Source organism: Mycteria americana, chromosome 1 (assembly GCF_035582795.1).
Source record: "Mycteria americana isolate JAX WOST 10 ecotype Jacksonville Zoo and Gardens chromosome 1, USCA_MyAme_1.0, whole genome shotgun sequence".
NCBI lineage: Eukaryota > Metazoa > Chordata > Aves > Ciconiiformes > Ciconiidae > Mycteria > Mycteria americana.
In genome coordinates, this window is record NC_134365.1 from 54,395,372 (window position 1) to 54,419,248 (window position 23,877).

A 23,877-nucleotide genomic window follows, 5' to 3' on the forward strand; every position below is an offset into this window, starting at 1 on the left:
ACCATACCACAAAATCGTTTCTGAAGTACTATTACCATTTTGGACTCGTAGGTGTACAGTGCTTTAAGTAAAGGGGGCTGAGGTGTGAGCAAGCTCTGAAGAGTCAGATCATCATCTGCTAGGCTATCCACAAGCACCTTCAGGTAGCCACTATTGGAGAGATACAACAGCCACTGCTGCTGCTTGTCTACTGAAACAATACGATCAAGCAAAGCCAATGCCAGCATCTGGGATGGGGGAAGAAAAAACAAAACACCAAACAAAAAAATCAAAACAGAATTAAATCTATGAGATGAATGAGATTTCTAACAAATACCTAGAAATATGAAAAGCTAAGCAGTTCCTTCTAACAGCTTCTTAAAAGCAGAATGCATTTCTGCACTACAATCGGAATCCTTTAATGTAGAAAAAGATTTCTTGACGTTTTAGTATAATATGAGCCAATTACCTATTAGCCAATTACCTATTATTCTTGAACAAAATATTTACAGATATTGTTGAACAATAACTAAGCCGAAATATTTTAATGAGGTATTGCTGCAAGCACTATTGCTATTTAAAACTAGTTTGCATTTTGACTAGATTCCTGTCCACTGAAGTTAATATCAGAAAATATTTCTTCCTGAAGTCACCAAACCTTCCCAAAGTGGGAAAATAAACTGGTAAGTCCATGATTTAAACATAATAACAATAAATGCCACAGCAGTTCATACCCACAGTCTTTTGCAGCAGTGCTTGCTACCCTTATTTTTAAACAATAGGACACATAACTTTTTTGAGAAAAAAAATTAATATGCATGTATGCCCCTACTTTCAACAGCTTGAAGGATGAGTGGGAGGACAGAAACGTGAAAGAGATTAAGTATCTACAAAAACTGTTCTAGTTCTACCTCATGAAATTTCCCTTTTCTGCACAGTAGTAAAATGTTCTTTAAAACAAACCAAACTGCAATTGCAAAGGAATAGATTTATTTACCCGGCCTATCTCATGACCATCACAAGCATCACGACAGACCACCTCCATGAGAGCTGCCCCATAACTCTCAATAATTGCCATGTTTTCCCGTTGCAATTTACTAAACACATCTTCAGGAGCTGTCAGACGTTCCCACATCGTTTTTTTAGCTGTAAAAAGCAAGTAAAACAAAAAACGAAAAATGCAAAGATGAGCAGCCTGGCATCAGCTTAGCTACAGTACAGCTGATGCTACATCCTTCAGGGCATTCTCTATCTTGCAACAGAAATGCCCCAAACAAAGGATGGGGTTTTTGACTGAAGTGCAAATGTTTTCCTGCAAATCCATTCTTTCCTGAATATCACACACAGGCCAGCCAGCACAAAAAATGTGTGTCCCTATATACATACACCACCCTTGCAAATATACATTCTATGTTACATGTATTGAATCTTAGAATAACTTTAAGTAGACTATTAGGCCTAAGAACTTTCACTGGGACCAAAACACTCAGTTTTGAAGGGAAGTAAACAAGGTGACTTAAGTGGGAAAGGGCTGAATCTGAAGCCAGCAGTAAACTACAAAGGGGTCAAAAGAAATTCAAAGGTATTTTTACTACCGTAGCTCAGAATGCTGATCAAGTAATAGCAGTGACAGTCTGCATGCACAGGTACTAGCCCCAAGTTTGGTTTTCAATCCTTGTCCAAGCTCCAAGATGAAATAATGATTAGAAACACTGACAAATCAAGTTTTTAAGCTATTAACAGAGAGAATGTGATATTCACCATAAGCTCTCTTGGTTAAGCAGCAATTCTGGCTGGCTTATTTTTTGGGGGGTAGGGCTGATGCTTTTTTGTTTGTTTGCCCCCTAGGGGTCTTCAGCTAAAGGAACAGAAAGAATATTAAATAATCTTTGGGGTGGGTTTTTTTGTTGTTGTTTTGGTTTTTTTGTGTGGGTTTTTTTTTTTTTTTAAATAGGATCACTGTGGTATGAGTGTACATACAGATGTGGAGACAATACATTTCTACAGCTGTAACTGTTCTCAAGTAGGTCCAAGTAATCTACAGTCCTTTGACAATTTTGTAGCTATGATGCATAGCTTTAAATGGACACAAATAAAATATATTCTTTAGTGCTGGAGGTCAGAAATTTAATATGGTCATCCAGAACAATACACTTTGAATGCATACGTAGCTAGACAGGTCAGAGTAGAGGAAGATTTGCATCATTTAGCATAACCAACTATTTTCAGAGGCTCTTGGAGTAAGATGGTTTACATAATCTATCTATTTCCAGAAGACAACTCAGCATGCAGAAACTGTACTGTTCAGGGTTAAATAACGTGGGGTTTGGTTTTTTTTCCTCTTTTCCATAACACAATTGGACTATACCCGCTTCTAAAGTGTCTGGTTCATCTGGTCTCTGGGCAATCTGCAAATAATAAAGCAGCGATCCATAAAGGTGCGTTCTCACTCTCTGGAAGCCACCACCTGTTCACAAGAAACATTCATAATTAAAACCAAATAGATGTAAATTCCGTAACACCATCTTCCACTGACGCTTAATTTAACTTTCCTATGGCAATGCTGGCAGAAATAAATAAAACAAATAGATTTCTTAAGTCAGAGTTCTACTGTTCACATAAAAGTGTATTTGTGAGTAAATTCAGCAAGTTTATGCTCTGCTCCAAAGAATTAGCAACATTTACACATCTCTCTTCTGCTTGTTGTTCAGATTAAAAAAATAATACACCTTTATTATTTTTTTTCTTGCTAGTAACATCACTTAGATCTATATCAATAATGTAAGATCCACCTAATTGACTGTAATAAAAATCCTCACTGCAGTAACAGGAAGCACCTCAGTCCATCTTTCTACTCTTAGCGGTTGGAATTCCCACACATGCACTGCAAAGGGCAACACACCTGTTTTCAAAATGAAATCCAGTAGCTTTTTTAAGATGATGTGGAGGGAGGAGTCACCAATGGAAGCAAAACCCATGGATATGCTCTCAGAGCCAGGTGATGACGTAAAAGAACCATCCAGCATCAAGACATATTGGGACTGTCCCGCCATAGGGAGTGCAAGTGGTTGTTTCTGCTCAGTTTTCACGGACTGGCTCAGGTGGGCAGTCAAGGTGAACACAGCCCCTGCCACCACTGGCATCAACTCCTGAGCTGCATCATCATCTAGAATCTTAATACAGAAGGAGAAGAAAAAGAAAAAAAAAAAAAAAAAAAAAAAGGAAAAAAATGAAGCAGAAAAGTGTCTCATTTCATGAGCTTTTAATTTAGCCTCTCACAGCAATTTCATTTATGTATGCATAAGGATTTCATTAACACGGCACTATTTTAAACAAATCAAAATCAGTAGTGTCAGAAACTTGTTCAGAAAGAGGAGCTGAACACATTTTAATTGAGAAGACCATTAGCTGCCTTTTTTTTATTTACACAAATCACAGGCAGGATGATAATTAAATCTGGATGTGGAAAAGGGAAGGAACATGCTGACATTTGAGTGGCTTTATTAGTAAAATATCTAAGCCTAAACTCAAAGGGGTGAGCATCAAAGGAGCATTTAAGACAACGTGGAGAAACACTAATGAGAGGTTAGCATTTACTATTTTAGTTCACTTCATTTAAAAGGTAAACCTGGTATCTTTATCACTGACACTCAAGGAGCTTTCCTTTTAAGCAATATACTTGTATTAAACAAGAGATCAATTATTTTTGAAAGAAAATAATGATAACTGTTTTCTCAAATTAACACAATCTTCACTAAAAATTAAGTATTACAGAAAATTAGAGTCTGAAATTTCTGCTCCGTAAAGATTTTAGGAAAGAAAGAAATTCCTTCGACTAGCAAAGGCCTCCCTTGTTTCCCGTTTCTTTAATTTTGTTTGCATAAAAAACAAAACCAGCACTCCACCAAAAAAATAGTTTTTAGGTAACTCCTACAGAAAAAATAATGGAAACAACAACAACAAAAATCCAAAAGGTTACCTTTTGCTTGAAAAAATGTAACATTTTCATATATATTTCTCAAAACACAGCTTGTCTAATCAGGAGAACTACAAACAGTGTAACTCTCACAATAAAGAATAAAAAAGAAAAAGCCCCAGCAGCCTAAACAATACAAGAATCCTTCATTAAATTTTGTCTTTGAGAATGGCTGGGTCAGTAGTAACTGCCTAGTCTGTCTCAAAAATTATTACTATAAAATTCAGTAGTAAACCACCTAGACAACCTCTTGCATTTCCAAAAGCCCTTCTGATTGTAAAATCTTTACTTTTTCTACTCTGAAGCTTCGTTCAACTCTTTCATTTTTCAAAAGAAGCAGCGGTAGGATTTGCAGTGAGTCATCTAAACGCAGTAAATCAGCAACTGCAGTACTGTTTGCCTTCATCCCTTCCATGAGTTCTTCTATGTTCCTCATCAAAATGGGCAGTTTCCTTTTCACACACCCTTTCCAGACTATCATAATTCTGGATTATACTGAAATGTCTTTGAAATTTGTCAATATATGGTTCATAGTTCAACAGTAGCTATGCAAGAATACAGAGTATCCCCTCTGTCCACAGTGCATTCAACTTCAGCATCGTAGCAATAAGAAAACTAAAAAGAATACTGAAGGCAGACAAAATTTTTTTTTATTGCAATCAAGAATGCTGCTTGGAGAGTAGTTTCTCTTTCACATAAAAAGATCATGGCAACAAAGTTCAAGGAGAGGATTGATTTCCAGTATAGAATTACCTTGTCATGCACATCCTGCAATAGATCGCGGATAATCAGTTGTCTGTCCTCAGCCTGTATGAGATCCTGGGGACAGGCAGTGAGTATAATTTCCACCAGTTGTCTCCATGACTCTAAAGCATGCCTCTTAGCATGGAGGCATTGCAGCAGCTTGTTCCGCTCCACTACATACTGCAGGATAGTGTTGATCTCCTGAACACCCACGACAAAGAAACTGAGTTATATTATGCTAAAAAGAAGTTAATGGCAAAGACAGATTTCAAGATGACAATTTTATCTATTAGTAATAGTCTTTGGAAAACAAAAGGGTAAGTCTTCAGCTTATCAGAAACAAGCTGCTATTAATCATTTTAACAAGATAGGCCAATCCATTTCTGAGCTGCTTTTCACAAGGCCTTTCCATTATGAATGTCTCGAGCTCGTAGTAAAAAAGAAAAAAAAATTAACCATAGAAATTCTTTTCTAACATATGCTTTAAAATCAAAACAAAAACTATGAAAAATCTACTTGTGCATTTTCTTCCCATTTTAGTCTGAGTCATTTCTCTTTCATCCTTCAACTTTCAAATCCATTTAGCCAATTTCAACTAAATTTAAAAGATGGCAGGAACCTCAGAAAATAATGAAGCTCCAAGTCCGCTGAAACTATAGCTGTGTAGAAGAAAGGAGAAATAAACTGGCATCCCCTGTGAAAGAAAGGCAAGATGAACTTGGCTGCTACACACTGTACTTGTCAACAGCCAATCTTGACATCAGTATGTACTGCTTTCTGTACAGTGGGGTGGGAGCTGCAATTGTTATCAGTAATGGGGAGGGAAAAGGTTCAAGAAAAAAGAAAACAGACTCCAGATCTGCTGTTTAGAGAACAGTACCTTAAGTAGTAGTTTATCTTACCAAATTTTAATGTCTTTTTTTTTTCCAGGAATTACTAGCTCAAAGTTAGGACTCAAATCCACAAGCTTTCATAGCAAAGCTTACTGCCTGACAGTGTATGAAATCCACCAAGAGCAACAACAAACAGTAGTTTACTTTTTCTATACTTACCTCCATAAGTAAAGGTCTCTGGCCTATTGCTGCCATTCCTTGAAGGGCATTGACTTCTGCAACCAGAACTCTGTGAAGGTACTGAAATTAAAAAGTTAAAAAAGAAACTTTAATGACAAGGAAGATGTATTTGTTGGCCCTAAAAGTATTTAGGAGATGGCTATGTAATGACAGATGCAACTGAAGGACTGAGATTCAAATAAGTTTTACTCATTTTCAGGTTTCTCCCATACTTCATTCTCTAACTGCAGTACTTTTAGCTGTCTAGTCTCTCTCCCTGCTCACTGCACTTCTCATTTTTGCACTCATTCATTTCCTTCTGGTCCTAAGTTGTTCTGTCCTTTCATGAGCTCTTCTAACACATCACACTCCCTTTCCTCTTCAACCTCCACTATAGTCCTCTTGCACAGAAGGAAGGGTTTGTTTCCTCTCAAGTCTAAAATACATTTTACAATATAGAATAGCTGGTTCCTAATATGGAATAGCTGCATTCCTATCACCATCAAGATCACTTTTACGTCACATTCTGCTCCTGCTCTGTCCCTTGTGTCTCAGATCACAAATTCTTCAGGACTATTTATCATACGCTTGTCAAGTACTCATCACAATGTGACACTATCTTAACTAAAGCCTCTAAGAACTACTGCAGTAGACAACTATGTTGTGTACATAATTGTGTACACATATGTAGCACTACATAGTTGTGTATTGGAGACCAATGAAATACTTAAGGTAGATGTCATATCTGCAATATCACTTGGGTGTTCCAAGATGGGAAAAACATTAAGACAGAAAATATTTCCTGAAAGTGTCTTAAACTGATGGATTTGTCTACTGCAAATGAGAAATAAGTGTGTGAAATGCAGAAGAAGAAATAAACTAATGCAAATAGTTTGCATAAATTATGCATCTATCTGAAACAGCTATGCTTTTTATGTGAAAGCAAGTTTCAAAGTATTATTAATGGACTGATCATTTTTATTCTTATTACTATTATTACCATCAAGATATAAAATAGCACATGCAACTTGAGAGAGAATATAGACCACTGCACACCTTGACGTTGCACACCACTTGTCCACGTGCATTCTTGTGCTCACAATTAGCAATGACTTGCTCAATCTGAACCCGGTCAAAAAAATCCAGTTGTAAAGGCTCTGGAATGTCCTGACTGAAGTCAATTGAATCCAGGATACTTAAGATCTTCCTGCGTACTGGAAATGTAAATCAGTTCAAACTGTATTCAGAAATATCAAGGGGAAAACAAAAATAATTGACAATAGGAGCCTAACTTACCTTTGTAAACCCAAATCTTAATGTGTAAAGTTTCAAAAGAAAACATTACATCTTCAGAAAGTGCTATCAATCTATATAAGGGGCTTAAAAACATTTTCTAGAGCCTTAAATTCTTAATTTGTGTTATACTGCATTGTTCTCCTGTTATGTATGCATGTAATCCAATATTTACAAATACAAGATTCTAATTTTTTCTCCTCAGTAAAAGCAGGCTGGTTTTCAATGAGAACCATGCAGTTTTTTGTTGAGACTTAGAAACATTGTAAGGAATCTGAAGTTACTTACTTGGGTTTTATATTCTTTGCCATGAAAATACAAATATGTTCAGCCTTAGCAACAGTCTCACTGTTTTTACTGTTAGCAATAAATTTATAGACTGCCACCCTCCCATTCTGCCCTTCCATAGATACTTAAACACAGACTTGTAACTTCCTTTCCAGGCCAGTATTTTCCACTCACTCCAACCATCTACGTCAAGGTTCTAAAATTCCTTCCCCCGCCCCCCCCCCCCAAATAAAATTGTTCCACATACTGCTGCTGTTTAGAAAGTCCATTATTTTCTTTTTCGAAGTGTTCTTTCTAGAGGTGGCCCTCCCCCCATTCATAATCAGAAAAACTTTATTGAGAAATAATCAACAGCCATAATGCTTGCCTTTGGAAGCAGTGTCAAAGTGGAGAAACCCACTGACTGATCGACTTTCATCTTCCATCCCTCCTTCACCATCAGCTGAAGATAATGAAACATAATAAATAAATAAATAAATAAAAAATCTTGAGGAGAAAAATACCACCTACTTTATTAATACTGAAAGAGAAAGGCAGAGAGCGCACACGCTGACGAGCCTTTCATGTGAAAGTCTTCTAATACAAATACAGCCTTAACTGTTAATAAAATGAAACAATACTTATCTCACAGAAGCTAGCCAATTATCAAATACAGATTAGACAGTACTACAAATGCCTAAAAAGACACCCCACCCTCCAGTATGAATAATGCAGTTGGATGAACACTGCAAAATGAGTAGGGTATCTGGACACAGCTTCCCATACTCAGATCTCCACAAGGATGAAGAGACAGGGTTCAGACCCATAAAATGAGGGAAAACACCATACTGCTGCAGCCCATTACAATATCTTCCAGTTATTCTGTTTATTTTCTTCCTGTAAAGAGTTTTATTGCCACCTGTTTCTATTTCTCTTGATTCACTTCTACTCTGTTCTGAAAATGTGAAATCTTGTCTTTTATTTAACATTGCATTTTACATCACATTGGGATGAAATGTCATTTTTGTGATGTTATAACTTCAAAAGCCAAACTGACCTGTAGCTACTATCTTCTGAGAGAGAGGGTTGAAAATGTGTGACAGACAGACAGAAGCTAACACTGGGAAAACTTTGCCTAAAACTGTTTACCAAGAAAGACCCTCCACCTTCTCTACACAGTAACAACTCTGGATAGTATCCCAAAATAAATTATAAAATAATTTTAATTATTCTTTTTATATTCCCCTCTCCTACCCCACAAACTGTGTTTATTTTTTATACCAGCGTATACAGTGAGATGTTTCAAAAATGAAATACAGACAAAGCAGCAATGAACAAAAAGATGCCCTGATTTCTTTCACTTTGGAGTCTACAACCACCATCATCTTTCTTCCCATCTCTCCAGGGGCAATTCCAGACCTGGTATCACAAATGAACTATCACAAGCTTATAGAGAAAAGAATTCAAATAAAGTCTCTCATACTTCCATTTATTCAAGCTTATTTACCCTCACAATAAATTCCTCTTACCCAAGTATGGTTTCACAGGCATGTCATCAAGCAGCAGATGCAGCAGTCTCTGTGTGTGGGAGCGCTGGCGGTTCAGCGATGTCACTCGCATTTCTATAGCTGCAGTCTTCATCAGCCAAGACATTTGGTTCAGTGTTGAAATCTCGTGTTCTGGGTGGGGATAAGGAAACACTTATAAAATTCAACATAAATAATATTACTTACTCCAAGGAAAGCATTTTTCATTTGAGAGAGCTTTTAGAGGATGTCACTACTTATTATCTGCTTACTTATTACCATTTGTTTACAAGACAAAAGGACTGAGAGATCTGACAAAAGCCATTAAATGAACATGCAATTAAGACTATACACAAACACAAAAAATCTGGATATAACCTGTACTAACAGTCATTGTGGAGAATGCAGTGCTTCATGAGTAAATAGGGTCAGTTATAATCTCAGTGAAAATAATCAGACATTTACCCAAAATGAACTATAACTTTGTTTAAAGTTGATAAGGCTTGAACATGGATCTCCAAGAATCTTCACAGTCTATATTAATCTAATTTAGATTCTTAAGTTATATAAGAATCATCTAAAGTGCTTTACCCATGCTGGGATACATGTATTCGAATGCTAAGTTTACTATTATTTAACAAAGGACTAGTGGTCAAGCATCTGATAAAGTGAGTAAGTACATTTATTCAGTTTAAGACACCTGAGAAATGTTGGTCTGAAACATTAAAAACATATCTATTAACTTAAAAATTAATGCCATCACCAAATAAAAGTTCTTTATTCAAAGGAAGGGAAGATACAGGTGGTTACAACCACACCAGCCTTCTATTCCCTCAGTTCTTTGTAGCATTCTTACTTTTCAAAAATATTTTTTTTTTCTGTAGCATAATCTAACAAAACTACAATGATAATTGAAATACAGATTAAGATTTGCTTCTGGAGACTTGATGCATTCCAAAACTGACATTCTTTCACAAAAGTTCAGCGCTAATAATCTGAACTTCCTAAATAGGCAGAGTTCAATCTTTGAAGATTTAAAAGGTTAGCAGAGGCAGTAATTAATTCAGTTTAAAAATGCTACCTATGTTTCTTCTGTGATTCCTAGGGAGTGAAAAGATGCATTGAATTTTAAGTATGTACAATCTTATCTTAGCATAAAAATTACCTTTGATAGAAAATGGCAAATACTGCAGCTGAGTGAATAAGAAATCCTGACTGGTTCTCAGATATCTCATAGTTGGACCTGATGTGTCAGAGCATGCACACAACTGATAGATCACCTGACAATGAAAAACAGTAGATACCCATTTATGGAATTTATTTTAAAAACAAACCAACCACCAAATCAAAAGATGCATAACACTGTTTTACTGCTCAAACAATATTACCTGTATTTACAGTAAGTTTTCCATCAGCTTACTCCAAAGCTGGACATACTATTTATAACAGATGATTAATTATGACATTAAAGGACTACCAGCATGTGCATGATTTCAACGGCTATTTGCCCACAACATGACACTATATAAGCCTTTCTGTTTGTTCAGCTCACTTAAAAATTAATGTATTTTTCAGTCTCCAGGTTCACCAAGACAGGAAATGTAATCTTTTTTTTTTCCCCTCCTTCTACAGTATGGCCTCTTTCACTTTTAATAATGTTTGAAATCCTTTCTAGATTCCACAGATTTTCAATACAATACAGGTGTGTAATCATATGATTATATGATTTAAGGCCAAACATCAGCTACCTTGCACATATGTCTAATTCAGCTGTCTTCCCCATCTCACCCCCTCAGATATACATACATACATTCTGTCACTGGTACAGAATAAGGAAGACAATTTTATTGGCTTATTTGGGATTATTTGTTATCTTACTTGCTGGAAAGCTGCAGTTCCAAAATTTAAAAAAAAAAAAAAAAAAAAAAAAAAGGCATATGGTCACAACAGATTCAAAGGCTCACCAAAAATATTTAGAACATTATTTTTATAAGTATATCCCAATTCCAAGTTCTGACATGAGTGCAGATTTTTTATTTTCTATGTTGCTATAATACTTTTTCACACAGAAAAAGGTAGAATAGAAAGAGTTCAAGGTATATAAAAACCTGACAGATGCATTTTAAAAATGAAACTATTATCAAAATCATCAACCATCTGTGTTCACCAACCAAGTAGCAGCCAATTTTATTTAGAGTCCACTTTCAGTATATGCCAACAGATAATATGCTGAATACCTGGTAACAGAGTTCTGCAAGATGAGGAGATTCCTGAACTGCTGTAGGCCCATTCCTTGTTTCGGTACCCTTCTCCAGTATGTTCAAAATAGCATGAAGGCAAGTCCGTGGGCAACCCAAGACACCTTAAAATACAAAAACAATTTCTTAACATTCTTGATCTTACTTGCCTCCATAGCAAATATAGGTTAGTACACAGAATTACGGAAACTAAATTGTTCAGAAACCTTGTGCTGCACTATACTGCTCCACAGAGCTGCAGCAAAAATATCTGGTAAAGTATTTTTCTCTGTTAATTAAAATAAAAGAAGGAACTGTGTTTCAGCAAAAATCTAATTAAAACATTCATAGTTAGTCTGTAGGCTTTTGAGATGCTGGTGAAAGAGGATAAATTATGCAATCAAAACTTATTTAAGAACTTTCTCTTTAGTTCTATTAAAAAAAAAAAAAGAGAGAGAGATTCAATTGATTCTTTAATATTCTGCATGAACAAATGAAAATTTGAATTCTTGCTCTTAAACTTTAACTGAATACTCATTTGACAATTGCAAAGAGGAGCTTTAAATTCCTGTCTTTATTTTACAATTACAGCCATTTTATGACTAATGCTCCTAAAGGCACCTAACAGTGCAACCAAGGGGAACAGGGAGGAGATTTTCATACTGAAGTCAAAATCCTGTCTTTTTGCATTCTTCCTTCAGCAAATTAATTCTTTAATCAACCCAGAAAGATGTCCTGAAGCAGTGAAGGCATCAATAACCACAGTTCTTACAGGGGAAATCATCTTCTCTGTTTGGACACATATAATTTATGCTTTAGTAGGAAATTATTATCTCGAGGCAAGTGGCTTATGGTCATTATTTCTTCACATTATTAATGGGATCATTCAAAGAGGTATGCAAGGCACTCTCATGGCTTTGAGACAAAGTCCCCTATCACTGACCTAACGTATGATAACCTGTAAAATTGTGTGCGTGCAGATCAGTTACCTGTATTGTGTAACTATGGAATTTCAAAACATCCAAAACATGGCCTGCAAGTGTAAGCTACTTCACAGATTAAAAAAATAGGTTGGCATCTTTTTTTCATCTTTCTGATATATCAGATAACTTTAAGACTTTTTTTTCCCAAAAAAATAAAATTCAGGCCCTATCTACCCTTCATTTAGAAGTATGAAGGACTAAAAACTGCTGGGCCACAGCAGCCAATACAAACCTGAAGATAATGAGAAATATTCTTCTCTAAATAACTATAATCAAATGTTCGTTCAAACATGTTCGTATAAAACATCCTTTAAAACAGCTGAGAAAGAATCTCATACTTCAGATTGGAAGTGACTTCAGGAGGTCTCAAGTCCAAACTACTGCTCAGTTATGATTCAGACCAGGTTGTTCATGGCTTTATACAGTTGGGTCTTGAAAACTTCGAAGCATGAAGACTGCATGACCTCGCTGGCCAACCCACTCCACCGCTTCACTGTCTTCATGGTGAAAAACTTTCTCCTATATCCAGTTGGAGCTTCTCTTGTTTCAATGTATGCCCACTGTCTCTCATCTTCCTGCCACACACCTCTGAAGAGCCTGGCTTTATCCTCTCATTAACCTCTCTCTAGGTATTCAAAGACTGCTGTTAGGTCCCCCCAAAGCCTCCTCTCCTCCAGGCTGAAGAAGTCCCATTCCTTCAGCTTCTCCTCATAGGCTGAGTGCTTCAGCCCCCAACCATATCTGCTGAACTTGCTCAAGTTTATCAACGTCTGTCTTTTACTGAATACAAGTTAGAAGCTAAGGTGGCAAACAAGACACATACTAACACTATTTTTCTCATCGAATTCAAGAAACATTAGAAATGTCACTCCTGTTGCTTTAAAGTTCATATTCTCATACATATATTCATATGTATGAATATATAAATATATATTATGAATATATAAATATATTAATATATCTAGTAGTAGAATGAAAACCCACATATTCTAAAAGGTTTTCTTCTACAGTGTTAAACAACAAAACTGTTTTTCTTCCCTACAATTAATTTTAAACAGGAGTTTGAGGAGGGACAGGATAGTAGTCAAGTAGTATAACTAGCTCAAAGTGACAATCTGCTTTGTAGATTCCCATGTTGTCATACGTAGGTACTTCTTGGATCATCAAATCAATTTCTTTGTACTGTGGACACAACCATGCTGCATAAAATAGTAAATAAATAAATATTTCACTTCTAAATTAACATTTTCACCCACAACTCTAATTTCAAGTACGTTCCAAAATCCAACTTAAACAAAGGATCAAATCTTGAAGACATTAAATGGTGCATTTGGGTATCAATGTATCTTTTAATTTAGCTTTTGAGGATTAGAACAAGGCCTGTTGTCTTATTCTTAACATTAAGAGGAACGGCTTCTCCCCATGAATTTTCCAATAAATATTCTCAGTGTTGGTAACAGAATTGATTAAATGCCAGATCAGCTTCTCCTCTTCATACCTGGATCTTGCAGATTTGTGGTGCTGACAGGTTTCTTCAGTTCATATCCCAAGAGATACAGAGCAAGGCTGGGAGGACTACATTCAAGAGAGGTGATAAGAAGATTCAGAATATGGATCCTTGTTTCATGATGGATTCGTGCCCGCTTCTTTTCAGGCTCCAGCTCTTGATTAAAAAAAAAAAAAAAATGATGAAGTGAATAATGAAGTGAAGAAATCCATTTAATGGAACTTATATTAGTACAGAGGGATACAAGATCAAAATTTCAAATTACTATTAATACAGCTCTAAATAATACATCCAGAGCAATGTTAAATATTTGTCTTCTGAAAACAGACTCAGTTTGTAGTTGGCTCATCATACTGTGGACATACGTTAACAAGACATTGGTGCTTTTCATTCTGTTAAAGGTCCAGTTCTACGGAAAACAACACAAGAAAAGGGTTTTCTGACTTAAAAGCACTTTCTTCACCTCTTTCATTAATTTCATTCTATGCAAAAGACAACAGTGTAAGCCATTTTTAAGCCGCCTTTTACATACCTTCATCTGGATTAATTAATTCTTCTGCATCTTCATTGTCCAAACATTCCACAAATCCAGCCATCAGCTTCTGGCTAATACTCTGTATTCAATAATGGAAGGATGCAAATGAAGAGGATTTTAAGAGTATTAAAAACAATGCCTTTCATAATTCCCTCCATATAAGTTGACAGAAGTTCTAGACAAAAATTATATAACCTAGTTAATATGCAGGAGTTAAGAGTCATAGCTGTTCTAAGCATAGGTTAGCAATTAGCCACTGAACAGAAAAAAAAAATTCTACTGTGGTTACATATGCTAAATTATCCTCACAGGTTGAAGACTACAAAGTCAAGAAAAAGTCTCAGTATCTCAAAGAATATTGTCCTTTTCCTTCTTGCAAACATTCATGATTGTTTTTTTCAATTAATGAAGTAGTTACTTTTCACAATGCCACAGTAAAAGACTTTAGAGGTATGTAGATATAAGACAAAATATAGTTTTAATGTACTTAATATAAAAACCTATCTTTTAAAGTAACATTATGGAGCACCAGTATTTCTCCACAAGTTTCTCTTTCCAGATCCAAAGAAACTGGCACTTACCTGATCATGTGTGAAATCACCAACCAGCTTTATCTGGATGTTGGAATTATAAGAAATACAGCACAAAATCTTGGCGCTTTCAAAAGCCAGTTCAGGATTGCTGTTTCCATGATAAAGATACCTTCAAAAATACAAGATTACTGTAATGAAATTGTTCAGAATTTTACTATTTCAAGATAGTAATGCACAGATGAGAAATTAAAACACATTTAGAACTAAAACAAATCAAACTACATGAGAAAACATTAAAGCTACAAACAACACTTCACTCAACATTAAGCACTTACCACTCTTCCATCAAAAGGACGGTAGTAGGCTGAGCAAGGATAATAATATCTCCTGAAATTTTTACCATTCTTTTTATCCAAAGTCTACCTCAAACACTGCAGGATAAGTTAAAACTGGTCACAGGCTCACACAAGAAACATGGGGAAAATACTTTCAGATCATGCAGAAATGAGCATCGCTGAAGACCAAAACTAGCTAAAATCAACTACTGCGTGTACCCAAAATAGGCAAGATTAAAAAAAAAAAAAAAATTTAAAAGCATCTTAAAAGGCATGCTTTTTTAAAACTATTTGTCGACTATTGTTATGTGAAAAAAGTAATATAAATGAAAGACAAAAACATGTATATAGAAAGAGTTCAATTTTTTAGTGCATTCCATGTCAGAGTATCACTGCTTTTTTATGCACTCAATCCTATTATTCATCAATGTTGGTTTGCCTGTAAAGTTATTATAAAATCAAACAGTAACAGAAGGTGTCAGTGGGAAGTGGAAATCCTAAAGTTTCACATTTTAAACAGAGCTTCAGATGACTAGCCTGATACTTTTAATATAGTAACTAATGGACAATACTGTAAAACATTTAAGTGGCCAACAGCAACCAAATGAAGTTATACTGTCCTACTCTGACAACCAAAGCCTGGGGCAAATTGAAAATTATATCCAAGGGAATCACTGCACATAAGGTAACCAGGAAGAAATCATGAGGGAAAAAAAATTCAGAAAGAAAAACTATAAATGCAGATCCCAGTCTTGCACTAGACAATACCCAGATCATGCCACCTGTGAAGACACCTCCCCCCACCAAAAAAATTTCAGAGATGCTCTGTGCAAAGAGCAGTATTGGCTAGTAAAACTTATGAAAGGACCAGGTTCCAAACACTTCTGTGCTTCCAAAACTCCTCCCTTCTCAGTACTTTGCACATACCTAGCAATATTCACCACGTGATCTGCCTTTTTAGTGCGAGGATTGATTCCTTGAAGCAGCTGCTCCAGTGGCGTGACAATAAGGGAAAGGTGGCTCTCCCGCAACAGATCCATAAAAAGATTCTCTTTCTGTAGGGTTAAGTTTAGAAGCGCAAGGCAATACTGCACAGCTTTCTCTAAATGCTTCTTCCCTGCAGTGCACAAACAACAAAGAACCATAAGAAAAACAAAGGAGCCATCAAATAGACTACATTCATAAACCTCATCTATCAAGCCTTGCACCAAGAAAGAACTAGTCAGTTTTTTACTACCAGGAAAATTCCCCCAAAACATAATTTTTATATGCAAGAGAAACAACATCAAGTTGAAGATGTGCAATGTCAGCTTTAAATCCTACTTAGTATGCATTTTAACTTCACATGAAAAATAAATTCTAGGCACGTACCAGGAAATGGAGCGTAAGTATCAAGCTGTTTAACCCCTTCTTCTAGCAAACTGAGGGACAGTTCCAGCATTGGGGACTCATTCAACAAATGATACATCAAATTGAATCCAGGTGGTTTATATGCTATTATTTCTTCTCCTAAAGAGAGGAGGGGAAAAAAAAATTAACATCTAATAGAGAAGACTTCCATCACTCAAGCTAGCCTCAGCTACAAAACATAACAGATCCTGTCGTTGTTGATCAGTTTTAACCAATTTCTCCAATATATCATGTAACCCACAAATAATCATACAAGCTGAAGGACTAGCTGAGGACAAGAATGAGCTAACAGAAACTGCTCAAGCCAGTTAAGCTGCCAAGAACTGTTTGTCAAAGTACAGGGCACAGAGGCCTCCCAGACTGAGGTGAGCTCACTGGAGAGGTTCTGTCTTAAAGTTGTTGTTCACTTAAGAAGTGGTTCCTATAGCTCTCTACTGCTACAAGCAAATCTACAGGCATCAGGCTGGCATTCAATGTTTAGAAGAAACTTCGTATTAAAAAAAAATCTGAGGCCCAAATAAGCTTTAAATTTCCTATAATGAGGCAACTGCCATCTACTTTGGCCTTTTAAAGAACAGTTGTCCAGAAATAAATTACTTCAGATCATAATTCTACAGCTACTGTCTGCTGTGAATAATTAATATATCAATAATATTAATATTAGAAGATATATCAAATACACTGGCACCTTTAAATTAACCTTATGAATAGTGGTGATTTAGATATAGACCAAAGAAATCCAGAGGAACAAGCCCAACACCAAGGTGTTTAAGTGTCAAATGCTGCTCTTTAATCAAATCAGCAATGCAAGAGAGACAGAAGTCATCCTCCTAGTAGAGCTAGGGAAGTAGGAAATAGTGTACATGAAGCCCTACTGAATCAGCAACATAGCTCCCAATAGTATGTTCAAAAAATGTCCACATCTTCCTATCTTAAAGCCTTGGTCTAGCTTTCCACCAGCTTACTTGCAATATTAAACAAGATCACAAGATAGAAGCAAGAGAGGAAAGCAAGTTACAATTCTGTTTGTCAGTGAACAAATGAACAAGTTAACCTTGTAACTCCACATATTGGTCCACAAAGTCTTCAAGTTGAGGTTCATAGTCCCGCAGCAATTTGTAAAACACTTCCAGAACTACCTCAGCTACTTCCCACTGTAGATAATCACAAAATGAAGAAAAAGTCATACACAGAATAAGACCGATACTGCAGCAACAAGACCAGGATGACAAAGAATACAACAGGCAGTGCAGCGATGTACTGGATCAGAAGTATGGCATGACTATCTAAGTCTGAAATACTATCAACAACACTTATAATTCATCATGTCAAACAATTTGAAAGGCTAAACTTTCTTTCTGAAGTAAAATGGAACACTAAAACAGATTTATTGCCTGTTTTAGGCTCTATTGTACACTATACATATTAGTATATTGAAACTACAGGCAATAAAGAGCCTTTATTAGGTATACAGCTAATAACATCTCATTAATAGCTTCCAGGATACAGTTTAGCATGCACTTTCATACAGAAGTATCATAAAGCAAACTCAAATTCCTTGGTTCAGCAAGTCAGAAATATTCTCTGAAGTAACAATGAGGAAAGGACAAATCTGACTTGTAGATTTGGGCATGTGACATTCAGAAGTCATTAGCCATGTAGTAGAGTTGCAGAATCCTGTATAGCAAATTGACATTTAGCAATAATATAAACGTCTTTTTTTTTTTTTTTAACGGATACTTTATACAGGCTCCTTAGTAGTAGTTCACTGATCCTGATGACACCTGAGTTGAAAAATCACCTGTTTACAGAGTCAAAACACTATGAACTGCTTCAGGTTACCTCTGCTGCATCAAACTTGCACAGCTTCTCAAACAGATCTAAGCCACATCAGCAGTGCCAAATAATTTTAACTACATCCTAAAAAAAATTTTTCAAACAAAAGTTACTTTTTCAGCAGCTCTCCGGTAAGCTCTGGTGCGGAATCGGAGAAACACAGCATCTCTGAGGAACTGGAGATAGGGATCAAAGCCTGGTGGGCGGAGACCTGCTCCCAAGTTAGAGGGGAATGAACTCTCCACTAGCGTGCTGATGAGTCGACAGAAGGCACGGGTTAAAGGATATTCCTCACATCGGGACTCAATCTCATTCAGTTCAACCTTCCCAAGAGGACAGTAAAAACAGAAGGAGAAAAATAAAAAATTTTGAAGAAGGAAGAAACACGTGAGAACAAATATTATAAAGGGCATCATCTGTGAATTACTTTACAGTGAATTGACTTTGCTGCATTTTTGTCTATGGTACACCACAAACAAAGCAAAAGCAGTGAAGCAACAGTACTGTAATTTCAGTGCAGCAATACACTCTTCATTCATTTCTAAGCTACTAGAAGATATGTCTCAACATTTACCTACTTTGCTTTTATTTACCGCTTTTATTAGAAGTGAAGTGAGCTGTCCTAAGATGTAACAGAAGTGAGGCCACTTTAGGAAAATAGGAAAATCTTAAGAAGTGCTTATAAGGAATTTGAGGGTTTAGACGCTGCTCTGTTACTAGTACAAAGCTGCACTGGATTCATAAACGGATACAATTTCCAGAAATTACAAGCAGGCCTGAAAGTAAATTAAGAAGCAGTGAAATGACAGTGCCTGTTCCAAGGGTTTCCCATGGACACAGCAGCAGATGCAGCCTCTGCAAGTATTTCCCAAACTCATATGCAGGTGGTCAGAGAGGCTGCCTAGGTACAAAGAAACCCTTACCTCAATACCAATTGCTTGTCTCTGGCCTGGACTTCTCACAGTCTGTAATATCTTCAAAACAGAAAGAGAAATGAAAGCGGGCAAACAATACATTTCACATAATCAAAGTGCATCTCCATCATGTCTATCATGACTAAAAGGTACTCATCACTTTTTAGCTGTAAGAAGAGGTTTCCTAAATCATCTTAAAAGGTAAAAAGCTAAGATTTTTCTGTCTGAAAGGCTGGGTTATATGTTGTACACTTGCATGCTTCCAGTTTTACATCTTCTAAGATCTGCATCGTGTTTATTGTTAAACGAAACAAAGAACAAAAATACTTTCACATTTGATTTTTGTCTTATATTGGCTAGGGAAAAGATGGTTCCCTTGTTATCTCTTACAACAGTATATTTTAAGGAATATCATAAATTAGGAAGCAAAGGTGGTGAGCACTTAAAATACTACTATTATAAGATGTCATTATTGTCAGGGTCTTTTTATTAGTAATTAACAATAAACCGGCAGTTGCAGTTCAAATGCCTCAAGTTCTTCCAAATAACACAGCAATTAGTCTGAACGATAATACACACTATAAAAATAAGCCCATCCCCTTATGATTTTTGAATTAATAATACCGAGAGCATTTTCATTTGATATTCACCTTCCTTAGGACTCATATTTAAAATTTTCCTCTGAAATCAAGACAGAAGGGAAAAAACACTTTTTTAAAAGGTAGGGCTTTTAATATGTATCTGACATTTGCCATCTAAATGTGAAAATTGGCAACAATATCCTGTAAGTTACAATTAACTTCCTCTGCAAATTAAATGCCTGAAAGTGGAGCTTTTAAGCCAGTCCCTTCTTTCTACGAGCACCACTCACACTGGAAGAACATTACACACCAAAAAAAAAAAAAACAAACCCCAAACAGAAAGATATGTAACCTGCAGAACATTTATTACTGATGACACACTGAGGAAAAAACATTGAACACCCAGGACTGTCTGTTAGGAAACCTGTATTTATGTAAAATAAGCGCAGCCAATGAGATCTCTGAGGCATAAAACCATACTGTCATTTTCAAAATCGTTTCAAAGTAAGAACTGCATTAACTAAGTGAAAAAAATTATATTCAACAATGGCAACAAGAAAATTTAGGAGGAAATGCAATAGTATTTCAAATACACTGGCAATTTCAACAGATTGGGATGCTATAGTTCTAAGCACTGAAAATCCTAAAATACCTGTGTATATTCCAGGGATTGCCAGAGCGAAGCAGCTATTTCAGGAGATTTTCCAAAAGCAGTAAGGGTTTCTAATAGCTCTGCTTTCAAAATAGGGGGAATGCTGCACTGCAGAAGTCCCAGAATGACCACTACTGGTGTCCACTGAGGGTGCTCACAAAGAGCCAAGCGAGCATTCTCACTCTACAGCGTTCAACAGAAAACAAAACAGCAGATTATTACTTTGAAGATTATTCATGTCTTACAATCTCTCACTCACAGTTCAGTATCAAGAATTCTGCTTCATACTTGAAGGTACACAAAACATCAGAAGAACAGCAGACCTTTCCAAAGCAAACAATTTTAATTAAACAAAAAGCCCAATTTAATGACTCACGAGTACTAAAATTGTACCTATCCATACAGAAAAATTATGTGCATAATATAAGCTTCTTGTAACAACTCAATTTTTTTTTTTTTTTTAATAGACACATTTATGGAATTAGTCTTGAATAAGTTTAAGTACTTACACTCTAGACAGCTTCTTCAAGCACTGGTAGAGGGACTTTATCAATATTTCTATTATGAACTTAAATTGCATTTGGATGTTTGCTAGGAAGTTTTATGAATTTGTTTACATCTAAGAGCAGGGTCATCACCAGTGTAAGTTCATTTGAGACTCTCAGATGAACCATTGGACAGGAACAAGCATCTAGCCTCATCAAATGATAATTCCCTGCATCCTTAGAACAAATTTACTTCTTCCCAAGTTATGGTTTGATGATGCCAGGAAATATTAGTTTTAAGAGTTCCTTTTTCCCTGACAGTTATCCAATACCGACATGACAGCTCACATAGGAACACCCCATTATCACCACCACCAAGGATGGCTTTTAAAAAGCCTAATTAGTTTCACTGATCTGTCTTGTGTTTGTGTCAGCAAAACCAAGGGTATCTCACTATATCACAGAATTTTTATGCTGCAGAGTCTGGTGGGTACTGAAGAGCTGAATTCCACACTATCCAGAATTACCCAGACAATTCACAATACAAAATCTGCATTGCAGTTTTATTCTCTTGGAATTCTCTTCCAGTCAATTCATGGCACATTTTACACTCTTGGTTTGGGGACATTTTAAATCTAACTTCAGAGGCAAGTTTCACAGTTGATCAGTTTCCTTGCCAAATTTCTACCATTTCCTTTTAAATTAATCTATTATTTTTACCTTTTCAAACTCATAATTAAATGCAAAGAACATTCCTAGTCCATAGTCATTTCTTCTGAATATACCTCACTTCCAAAAGGCATCTCCATGACACCAAAAGTGTCAGGAAAGCAAGAAAATCAGTAACACCAGCAACAAATGAAAAGGTGTCATCTCTTCCTGCTTCACCCAGACTGCGTGTTTGGTCATAACAGTTATTCCTGATGCTTCCCATACTTTTGAAGTTCACTAATCAAATGATAACAACTGCTAGGTAAATTTGCTCTACATACCTTTTTGGTCAAGTGAACTTCACAGCTGAATGATGATGTTTTGCAAGAAAAAAAATGTATTAACAAAGAAAACCAAATAAAAGGTTACTTACCCAGTTTACTATAACAGTGGTCAGCTGTAAAAAGGCAATTAATCCATCCTGTTCTTTCTGTGTGATTCCTCGGAGAGGCAGGTGACGATACTGGACACTGTCTGCACTTGGCAAGTCTTTCCTTAAGTGCTCATGATAAAGCATCAAAGAGTGGAAGAAATGCTCCCAGGAGACAGGGCTGCCACCTGCTCCTTGGATGTTTTCCGCTAGAAAAACGACAAACAGGTGACAAGATTTTCTTTCTACTCTTTCACAGGGTGACAAGCAGGGTAGTTACATTTAAAAGGAAAACTTTCTTATCTAGAGGAAAGAATAAAGTTCAAAGTAAAGCTATTGTTTCTGAAATTAGTGGTTCTGGTTTGGGTTTTGGTTGTTGTTGGGTTTTTTTGGTTTTGTTTTTTAATAGAGACAGAAAGATGCTAATATGAAAAGCCAGTACAAGATAAGTTTTCTGTTTTATGAATCAGAACATTTGCAGCTTTATTTATATCTTCAAAGTAGGGGGTTTTTTTCCAATTTGATCAATGCAAAATTAATGCAAAACACAGGACTGACCAGCATCTCTTACTTTGAGAAAGTGCTATTATATTGCATGTATTAAAAAATTCTAACAGAACAAAGTGTTTCTGAAAGAAACTTTCAGCTCAGGAAAGATAACTATATTTACAAAACAGATAATGTAACTTTTAAGACAGTACTCATTTTATGTTCTACAATAAGAAGTATTGATATTCTGCATCTCTTATGGTGTTAAGACACAGCTTCTTAAAAAAATGCATTATTTCATCATGTGAATTACTTGCTAAGGTGCTCAGACATTTAATTACCTAATCAGTTGGGGGGGGGGGGGTGTGCATTTTTTGGTTTTGTCTGGTTGTTTGTTTTTTTACGGATTACACTTTCAAGTGAAGCCTTCCAATTTCATCTTAGTACTAATAATGAAATGTTAAAAGTATGAAGCCACAGTTAATCTCAAATGAGTCTTGGTACTTTTCTAAAGAAACAGAGTTGAGAAAGAGCTGAAGTGTCACTTTTCTTACCATGACTACTGCCATTGACTTTTAGCAAACTAAAGCAGTAATGAGCACACTGAGGCCCACTAGCCAGTCCCCGCAGCATTTTCAGGTATGGGATGTAAATTGTGGAAGGAAGCAGATCTCCCATTTGCCTAACAAACTTTGACAAGACAACCTAGAACAAATAAAGATCAGTGTTTAAAAAAAAAAATTAAATCTGAGTATTTTAGGAAAACAAGAGGCAGCCAAAGTCAGAAAACAGATTCTAATGTAATCAGGGCCACGTAGAGGGGTGGAATCACAACTCCAAAGGAAAAAAAAAAAAAAAAAAAAAAAAAAAATCATTTGTAGGCTGGCCTATTCAGTTTCCCTGAAGGTGAAAAACATGTTTCAAATAGGAAATAAACAAAACAAAATAATTCATGCTATTGCAAAGTATACTAACTCTCCAATTCTGTATTTCTAGTGATAAAATCTACTTCAGCTCACAAATGCTGCACAACAGTATTATTAACACATCTCACAGTGCAAGTTAAGTGATACTGGGAAAGAATGCACTACGCTTGTCATACCTCTGCACAGTAACTCAGACACAGTGGTTCCTCCCAGGGTCATATTAGGATGTTTGCAGATTGCACTAGGCCCTAACTTAAGTTGCCTATATTCCAGGTAGGTCTTGGGATGTATCTGATATGTCTCGTACTAGGTTTTGCCTAACACTGCACAGTCCTTCAAGAAGCATTGAAGGCTGACAGCATCCCAGGTATCTAAAGAGTTTTGGAACATCTACTTCATCTGTTTAGATTGCTTCTTCATTCTAATTTTAAGTTCTGTCTCTCATGGGCTATAACCTTTGGGCTTTAAATTACTACAATATTCTTATGAATTTTTACCCACCAAAATACTATCAACTACAGTTAATAAAGTTTTTT

The 23,877-nt window shown here is 36.0% G+C and overlaps 1 protein-coding gene across 3 annotated transcripts in view; it reads right to left on the reverse strand.

Annotated features, from left to right (window-relative positions):
* Nucleotides 1-23,877, reverse strand: part of NUP205 (nucleoporin 205) — a 53,239-nt gene that overhangs the window by 11,749 nt on the left and 17,613 nt on the right. For all 3 annotated transcript variants that reach the window (XM_075498108.1, XM_075498117.1, XM_075498127.1), the window contains exons 11-32: nucleotides 22,970-23,120; nucleotides 21,930-22,135; nucleotides 20,361-20,543; nucleotides 19,137-19,187; nucleotides 18,327-18,536; nucleotides 17,432-17,531; nucleotides 16,339-16,476; nucleotides 15,895-16,084; nucleotides 14,681-14,801; nucleotides 14,097-14,178; nucleotides 13,556-13,720; nucleotides 11,075-11,199; nucleotides 10,003-10,117; nucleotides 8,841-8,990; nucleotides 7,700-7,774; nucleotides 6,808-6,965; nucleotides 5,752-5,832; nucleotides 4,709-4,900; nucleotides 2,882-3,152; nucleotides 2,348-2,446; nucleotides 977-1,125; nucleotides 36-227 (exon numbers count right to left, since the gene is read on the reverse strand). In XM_075498108.1, coding sequence (XP_075354223.1) covers nucleotides 36-227; nucleotides 977-1,125; nucleotides 2,348-2,446; nucleotides 2,882-3,152; nucleotides 4,709-4,900; nucleotides 5,752-5,832; nucleotides 6,808-6,965; nucleotides 7,700-7,774; nucleotides 8,841-8,990; nucleotides 10,003-10,117; nucleotides 11,075-11,199; nucleotides 13,556-13,720; nucleotides 14,097-14,178; nucleotides 14,681-14,801; nucleotides 15,895-16,084; nucleotides 16,339-16,476; nucleotides 17,432-17,531; nucleotides 18,327-18,536; nucleotides 19,137-19,187; nucleotides 20,361-20,543; nucleotides 21,930-22,135; nucleotides 22,970-23,120 — 3,204 coding nt within the window. The remainder of the gene's footprint in view (nucleotides 1-35; nucleotides 228-976; nucleotides 1,126-2,347; nucleotides 2,447-2,881; nucleotides 3,153-4,708; nucleotides 4,901-5,751; nucleotides 5,833-6,807; nucleotides 6,966-7,699; nucleotides 7,775-8,840; nucleotides 8,991-10,002; nucleotides 10,118-11,074; nucleotides 11,200-13,555; nucleotides 13,721-14,096; nucleotides 14,179-14,680; nucleotides 14,802-15,894; nucleotides 16,085-16,338; nucleotides 16,477-17,431; nucleotides 17,532-18,326; nucleotides 18,537-19,136; nucleotides 19,188-20,360; nucleotides 20,544-21,929; nucleotides 22,136-22,969; nucleotides 23,121-23,877) is intronic.